The sequence below is a fragment of the Poecilia reticulata genome, linkage group LG6 (assembly GCF_000633615.1).
Source record: "Poecilia reticulata strain Guanapo linkage group LG6, Guppy_female_1.0+MT, whole genome shotgun sequence".
Lineage (NCBI taxonomy): Eukaryota > Metazoa > Chordata > Actinopteri > Cyprinodontiformes > Poeciliidae > Poecilia > Poecilia reticulata.
The window spans coordinates 4,137,639-4,146,155 of record NC_024336.1 but is presented as its reverse complement, the minus strand read 5'-3'; the positions used below and the strand labels follow the sequence as shown (position 1 = coordinate 4,146,155).

At 38.1% G+C, this 8,517-nt stretch overlaps 1 protein-coding gene across 5 annotated transcripts in view; it reads left to right on the top strand.

Moving 5' to 3' along the window:
* LOC103465763 (integrin alpha-11-like) overlaps positions 1–8,517 on the top strand; it is a 127,400-nt gene that overhangs the window by 52,968 nt on the left and 65,915 nt on the right. For 4 of the 5 annotated variants that reach the window (XM_008410892.1, XM_008410891.2, XM_008410895.1 and 1 more), the window contains exons 3-4: positions 3,659–3,768; positions 7,723–7,814. In XM_008410892.1, coding sequence (XP_008409114.1) covers positions 3,659–3,768; positions 7,723–7,814 — 202 coding nt within the window. Of the gene's footprint in view, positions 1–3,658; positions 3,769–7,702; positions 7,815–8,517 lie in introns of those variants that run through there. The other variant, XM_008410894.1, reaches the window with a different exon arrangement.

Sequence of the window (8,517 nt, the reverse complement as noted above, 5' to 3'; positions counted from 1 at the left end):
TAAATGTTTGTGGCTGAAAATGACAGGGAAAACAAACTTTTGGGCTTTTTGCCTCAGTGTTTTTTATGGCTCATGTTTGGTAAGTTACTGAATGCAGAGCTGCAAATTGAGACCGAGTTAACAGTGAAGAGTTAAGGTGTCTGTTAGACGTGAAAAGTATAATTTTTATTTATTTTGTAACTGTTGCACTGATGTAGAGAGTTGTTCAAGAAGAACAAAACTTGTTTTTTAGATTTTATTTTTGTTGGTCATACTGCTGTATTGAGTTTAAAACTGCTGAGTCCTATTTTATGAGCTGTTTTCTACTTTGGTTTTAGAAAGAGGTAGAACCAATTCAATTACCAGTCAATTTATATCCATGCATTTTGACCAATAATCAAATGTCTTTTGATCAATAAGATATTTCAGAATCTGGTAGCCTGTCTGTGCTACCAGAGTATTTAGCTTGCTAGTTGTGAGGCAAATTCTAAAGTGAGTGTTCATCCTGGAATAACGGTCATTATACTATGCATAACTTTAATCTGATTATTGGATTGTAAATAGTAACATGTTAGAATACTTCTTACTGAAACAAGGGTCAGATTAGAGTAACGCATTACTGATGTGTTGATGGCATAATTGTTTGACATTTCTGCTCAAGCTATTTACTCATCTGTCAGGTTTCCGATATGCGTCCCCCCCAATGACAGACTCGTTCCTACGCCCTTGGCTCTCTGTATTTTGTTTGTGCAGCCAGAGGCTACTGCCGTATTTCTATTTCTTTTCTTTTACAAAAGGGGGGCGCTGGGATTCCTTTGGGGGGCGTTTGGTCGAAGGTAAACTTTACACCTTAAATGCACAACAATACCAGTTTAGACTTTGAGCAACCTGTTAAAATTGTATTGTGTAACATTAAATCATGYTTGGCTGCAACTGTATCCATGGCTGCTTCTTCTATTCAGTGTTTGTAGCTTCTTGGCGCAGCTCCGTTCTCCTGCTCGTAGCTTCACCGCATCAGTTCAGCATTTCACCGACTGATGACGTTGCTGTGATTCACTTGTCTGGAGTCTCATTTTCAAATATTTCATGTTTTATTAAGGATTTTTGTACATATGTTTTGGCAATTCTGTGATCATGTAAAAGCAGAAACTTGTATTAAAAAGTGTTTTATTTCCGTTTGAAGCCTGCCCGCTTCCATGAAAGGACAACAGAAAATCGCTCTTATAAACATGTAATAACTAAAATCACGATACCCTCACTGTGTATCCCTCTGAAAAATTAACTCATTTAAAAAAAGAAATCCCTCCACGAGGTATTGTGTTACCACGATAGAGCGTTCATTTTATAGCGTTAACACCGGCGCTATACGTGGTCCGGTATGAAGCAGGTGTGATAGAACAACGGAACTACAGCACTTTTAAATTTCAATAATCAGAATACCGGAGCTAAAAGGTTTACGTCAGTCTGCTGTTCTCCATCGATACGCTTCCCGGTCTTGTGCGAAATTCTGTTTCCCCATGAAAATCTGTCCCCCCTSTGTCGGGAGCACGCATTGCAGCTAGAGAAGTTGATCCGGCGGATCTGACCATTTTCACGACCCTTCTGATCAATTTCTCGATAAAAACTACTCATATAATCATGTCAATGTTGTAACTTTCAGTTTAATCGGCATCTATCAAAATAAAAATACATACATAAATAAACAAGGTCTAAATGGTAATCTGATCTTTATTGAAGTCTCACAAATCACATAAAGGTTTCACAAATCTCAAACATGGATTAAAATATTCTGCTATTGGTTGAGAATAATTTAGTCTAGCTTTGAAGAGTCTAGGTGTTGGAGTTGGAGCAGCTCTCATGTGACACAGATCCAAAAAACGTCTGAAATCGACCTTTATTGAAGTTTCACAAATCAGAAAAAGGTTTCATAAATCGCAAACATAGTAATAAAGAGTCTTCTTGAAGAGGAGAATAATCTAGTCCAGATTTGAAGTGTCGCATTGATAATTTTATCTAATATTGTATGCAATATTGTATGTATCCAACATCCTACATATGCAGGATGTTGGGGGTTTTCTTGACCCTCAACCGCATCTACTTTTAATAACTAAAGGAAATTAAATTATTGTACTTATTAAGTTATAGACATACAATTTTGTTAAATAACTGTTTTCACATGTTGATGTATTAAGTTTTGGCTAAGTACTTATTTTTTTATCAAAACATACAAATTACAGTCATGATAAAAAATGTTCATTAACACTCAAAATAAGATTATTAATGTTATAATCACCACTGTTAAGAATAAGTCTCGCAGCAATGACCAACCTTATACTGTAGACTGCCGCAGTGGAAACAGGAAAATCCACAACCTCTTTTGCTAGGAGTTTTTCTGCAAACTGAAATATACAGCTTCATTTAATGATTCAAATTTTGGGTAACAAATAAATTAATTCACTGTACATGTTCATTTTATGTAGGGTAACATAATATTTCAGGTGGCTGAAAGAGCTAAAATATTTTGTTCCCCCTTCCTAACTTTGGCAAAAAAAGAGCAAATRTTATAAAAATCATAGTATTTATTGTTGATAATGAGAGGATTAAACACAGTTAAAGACTTCCAGGTAAATTAATTTGTTTCCATTTTATAGAGGGGGAACAGAATATTTCAGGCGGTTAAAATATTTTGTTCCCYCATCCTAACTTTGGCAAAAAAGGGCAAACGTTATGAAAATCACAGGATTTATTGTTGTTTAAACTGGCTTTGTTGTACATCTTTTATCTGCTCATTTTGTGCAATATTTAACAACTAGAAAATGGCAAAGAATAAGAATATTTTTCCACTCTGATTGCTGCTGTTAGGCCTACCGATTTTAAGTTGAATGTTCACTGCATTTTTCATAGACGCCTGTGAAAATAATTTCTATTCACATGGCGTTTTTTTTCTCTGGGAAATTATTTTTGATGATAAATACAGAAACAAGCATAAAAATCAAAACATCTACAATAGTGATAGTAATATTAATAATAAAATAATAGTCAGTGCAAAGCAGCCTACAAATTCTTTGGTGGAGGGCGGTGAGGGACCTGGATGAAGGCCAGGGGGGCTCTGGCCCAAAAAAGGTTGAGAAACACTGAAATAGGCCATTCATTGAAGGTGCGCCTTGTAATCCGCTACGCCTTATAGTGCGGAAAATAAGGTACATAGAAAAGTGAAAGACTGAAACAACAATGCCAGCATTGTATATGCTGGCATTCTATATCCAGCATATATGGAATGCCAGCGTAACGCAAAGTATTCACATGTATATGACCCTGCTGATGTCMCATAGTGAGACTGTCGTGTCAGAGACTCTGTGYCCTGTAAAAATCTGGTTGTTGAAAAGTCAGATGCAAACGGTGTGTTTTGGGCCTAAATGTGGCTAGTGAGGCCTACGATAATTTATTTGATGTTCTGGGTTCTTAAGTGACCTCCTGGATGAATTGTTGTTGTGGTCCTGAAGAAATTGGTTTGTAATCTTTTTCCAGATTAACAGAGCTAAATAAGTTTGTTTCTCATCTGTTCTGTAATTGCTTTAAACTGGGACATTGCATTTTATTCAGTAATTCTGTGTTGATAGACCGTGACTGAAGTTCTAATATGGCATGAGAGGCAAACAATTCTGTGTGTGTTTTCCAGGTTGCTGGTCGGGGCTCCCTTTGAATACACAGGACAACTGCAAACTGGTGATGTTTATAAATGTCCACTGGATATCAAAAGCTCTTCAAACTGCAGCCGTCTTGACCTTGGTGAGCAAACCTCAAATAGATCATCAGTAGATCATGAAAATATGGCAGAGGTGTTTTTTTCAAATAATTGCTGCATTATGAACAAAGCTTGATTTGAGGTCTCATTGAAGTATAACTATGTATTGCTTGAGATGACATATGTAGCATATGATGTATGCTCTTTACAACTTAATGCAAAAGGGTATTCTTACATACCCATCGATCCCATTGTGGCATCAGTATAATGTACAGTACAGACTAAAAGTTTGGACACACCTTTTCATTCAGAGTTTTCTTCATTTTCGTGACTATGAAAATTGTAGATTCACACTGAAGGCATCAAAACTATGAATTAACACATGTGGAATTATATACTTAACAAAAATGTGTGAAACTACTGAAAATATGTCATATTCTAGGTTCCTCGAAGTAGCCACCTTTTGCTTTGATTACTGCTTCGCACACTCTTGGCATTCTCTTGATGAGCTTCAAGAGGTCGTCAMCTGAAATGGTCTTCCAACAGTCCTGAAGAAGTTCCCAGAGATGCTTAGCACTTGTTGGCCCTTTTGCCTTCACTCTGCAGCCCAGCTCACCCCAAACCATCTCAATTGGGTTCAGGTCCGGTGACTGTGGAAGCCAGGTCATCTGGCGCWGCACCCCATCACTCTCCTTCTTGGTCAAATAGCCCTTACACAGCCTGGAGGTGTGTTTGGGGTCATTGTCCTGTTGAAAAATAAATGATGGTCCAACTAAACGCAAACCGGATGGAATAGCATGCAGCTGCAAGATGCTGTGGTAGCCATGCTGGTTCAGTATGCCTTCAATTTTGAATAAATCCCCAACAGTGTCACCAGCAAAGCACCCTCACACCCCCTCCTCCATGCTTCACTGTGGGAACCAGGCATGTAGAGTCTATCCGTTCACCTTTTCTGCGTCCACAAAGACACGGTGGTTGGAACCAAAGATCTCAAATTTAGACTCAGACCAAAGCACAGATTTCCACTGGTCTAATGTCCATTCCTTGTGTTCTTTAGCCCAAACAATTCTCTTCTGCTTGTTGCCTGTCCTTAGCAGTGGTTTCCTAGCAGCTGTTAAAATTTTTATCAATATTTTTTTTCACATATTTTTAAAAACTGTCATTATGTTGTGACAGTATAGTATGAGAGGTAATCTGTGAAAAATCAATTTCCTCTGCCTTCTCTCAGTGCTAGAAACAACCAGTCAGTGGCAGGAGAGTTTTAGTGCTGTCAATCACAATCTCATGTGGTGCTGCTCATCCTTCCTCCCCCTCAATTTGTGCCGTGCTGCAGTTAGCATAGCACAGAGCTGTGCAGATTCAAACTGTGAATGCTCAGTTTAGTTAGCATAGCTACCAATGACGGCAGATAAACGGTTTCTTGTAATGATAAGTTGTTTCTCCACCATTAGCACATTTAGCAGTGAGTGAATGAGGCTAATTCACATTGCTAAGAGCGTCCTACTAGTTTTGATTGGTTGTTTTGGTCAGAACGGTGCATTACTTTATCCAGTAATAGTAATTCAGGAAGCAGATGGAGGAGATTGATTGTTTTCACAGATTATCTGTCTCATAACAAACTGCTACAACATCGTGACAGCTTTAACAAATATGGAGAAAACATATTTTTTTATTAAAGTTATGTACTGCAGCTTGAATAAAATGCAACTACATAGCATTTTTGAGAAGTCTGGATTGCTTTTTTTTGCACATTGATTTTGACTGTTGCTCATGGGGAGAGACATTTCAGTATCTAAAACTAAGAAAAAATTTAAGAAATCTACTTGCATACTGGATGTGGACTGTTGGATGTTAAATTCATGAGCAGTAAATATTAATGAACCAATAAAAGCAAGGCAGATGCAAGCCTTTAAAATTGTGATGCTTTTTATTTGTCAAATAGACTCATAAAATTGTAACAGCAACTGCGCCGGGGGGCCCAAACAAATTTTTTGTCAGGGGGCCCACGATTCCTGTCAGGCACGATTCATTATAAGGTAACAGTTTAAAAAGACAATTTCAGAGATGAATTAATTGATACTATTGATTTGTTTTGGTGTTATTTTTTTGTCTTTATCTAGATATTAGAACATAATTCCATACCATCAAATGGTTATGCCTAGGCTAGGGATGTCCAAACATTTTGCAAAGGGGGCCAGATTTGGTGTGTTAAAAATGTAGGGGGGGCGACCTTGGCGGATGTACTTTACATAGAACAGCAATATATTTAAACACATTTCAGCAAGCCATTCTGTGTTTTACATTTGCTTTTTTATTTTAATTTCAGCGATYGTAAGCATGTCTTTTGGTTAATTTGAAACATGCATATCATATGCAATTGAATATTCACTTAACTTCACTTTTTTAACACTAACTCTTTTCAAACGGTTAAACAGAATTAATTGTATGCTATTGTGCAAATTACATTTGAAATATTAAAAAAATATCTCACCATGGCAGTTCAATATTTACAGAATTTTTAAATAAAATAACAGAAAACATAACAAGTAACAGTCATATCAACAAGTGCAGGGCTCATTTGAAATATGACATATTGGTAAATGTTGATCAGATTTTTAAAAGTTTATTATTCTGGAGTGAATACTGAAAACTTGTCTGAATTTATGACTTATTTTGATCTTAAAAACCAAACTATTTATTCAGAGATTTATTGTAAATGACAAATGACTTGCCTGCATTAATGTGATACTGAGATCTGGACTGCGGTACATAGGCCAGGTCTGACTCAAAGGCAGTGGTATTGATGCGCAAGATGTCTCGTAAGTGAGAGWCCGTTATTTAAGTTCACAACCGAGAATGTCTTCTCACACAAATACGTCGACTAGGGTGGCAGCCCGTCCCGTAAAATAGGGAACCGTGCCGTATTTGACTGTTAAATGTAGCGTCCCGTAATGAACCGAAACGGGACGCGATTTGTTCCGTATTCTACAAATATGTACGTGTAATAACAAAGAAGTGGTCCCCGAGTACTTTATAGGCTGCCCCAGTCATTGTTTCACTCACGGTGTTGCGATATTGCGTCCAACTGCACCCCCCCACCTCTCCCTTATGAGACTAGGACGACGCGTCCCTTATTTTGATTTCTGACAGGTGGCAACCCTAACGTCGACCCAAACAAGTTTAGCATTTTCTTACCAAACCAAATCTCTCGAAACCTGTCCTTATCCAGCTGTCTGTAAAAGTTCGCGAGAGAAAGCTGCTGGTGCCGACCGCGGCTCTCTGCGTCACTCTGCGTCACTCTGCAGCTCAATGCGCTCCAGCTGCAAATGGTCTGAGTCACACGGGCTGCTGCCCTGGGTAAATGGGTAAATGAGGAACAGCATTTAGTGTGTAACCTACGCCCTATGCTGGTAACAGTACTGCTGCCCAACGTATTAATTCTACTTGCGGGCCAGACGTTATTGATTTTATGACAGAGGCTCCGGGCCGGATGAAATTTGACCACGGGCCTAGGCAGTTGGTCAGGATCCTTACTCTAAAGGCACACATAGTCAAAACGACGAGTGTGTCCTCACTGTAAAATGTAGTGACTCTTTGTATGCATATGATTCATGTCGATGTTTTATTCAAGTTGTGTATGCCCTACCATAACCACAATGCTGATACAAACATGAATTTTTGGAATAGCTAGCATTCCAGTCTGTGGACTGCCCAGCAGGGGGCCTTGTTAAAGTTTCCTTGCTGTCTGGCAGCACTCTCCTTTAAATTGTTGTTTTTCCTACAGAGCTTTTAAGGATGATGCTTTTGTCCGAAATGCAATTTTGTTCCACTCAGGATTTTCTTTGGATTAATCAGGTCCTTTCCTTTTTTCCACCTTGAGTGGAACAAAATTGCATTTCGGACAAAAGCATCATGCCTTAACATAAGGATAGCTGAATGTAGTGATCAAGTGTTCTACATTTTATTTTTTACATCTAGATTGTTTTGATTCTGATCAGGAAAACTTTCTCTGGACAACGTGTCAGAGAGGAAAGACAAGATGAGACTAGGAATGACACTGACCTCCAACTCCAAGGATAACAGCTTTGTGGTGAGTTATAAAAAACATACTGAGTTTGAAATGAATTAATTTTAGCCAGGATTCAACAGCAGACATGGAGGAGGACTCTTTCATGCTGTTTGGTCAAAGCTTTCTGTCCCTACAACACCTACCAGTAGATATTGCTTGGAGCGATTTGGAACAATTACTGGCATGGGCTCATTCTCATCAGTCACTTCATTAGAAGCAGCTTGCAGGTAGATTCAGCAAGATGTTGGAACTAGGGCTGGGGGATATGAGGAAAATCTAATATCCTGATATATTTTTGCTATAYCACGATAGACAATATATATTACAGTATTCTTAACTGAGCTCCAATGTTATGTAGGGTAATGTTTGAGTGTTTTTGGTGCTGAATCCTGATGCATAAAGTTGCGTTGTTGTCAGCTGCTATGGCAACGAGTCTGCGTGTATCGTAAAGCCGACAGAGAGCGAGAAGAAAAAAAAWGAGTAGTTTTGAGTTATTTTTTTTTGTTCTACTACTCTGTATAGATGAGGCACAGACATTTAATTTCCATTTTTAGCCATTTTCCATTTTTTAGGAATTTCTTTGCTCAAAATGGAGGGGTTTTATTCAATAGTTTTTGTTCTACTACTCTGTATAGATGAGGCACAGACATTTAATTTCCATTTTTAGCCATTTTCCATTTTTTAGGAATTTCTTTGCTCAAAATGGAGGGGTTTTATTCAATAG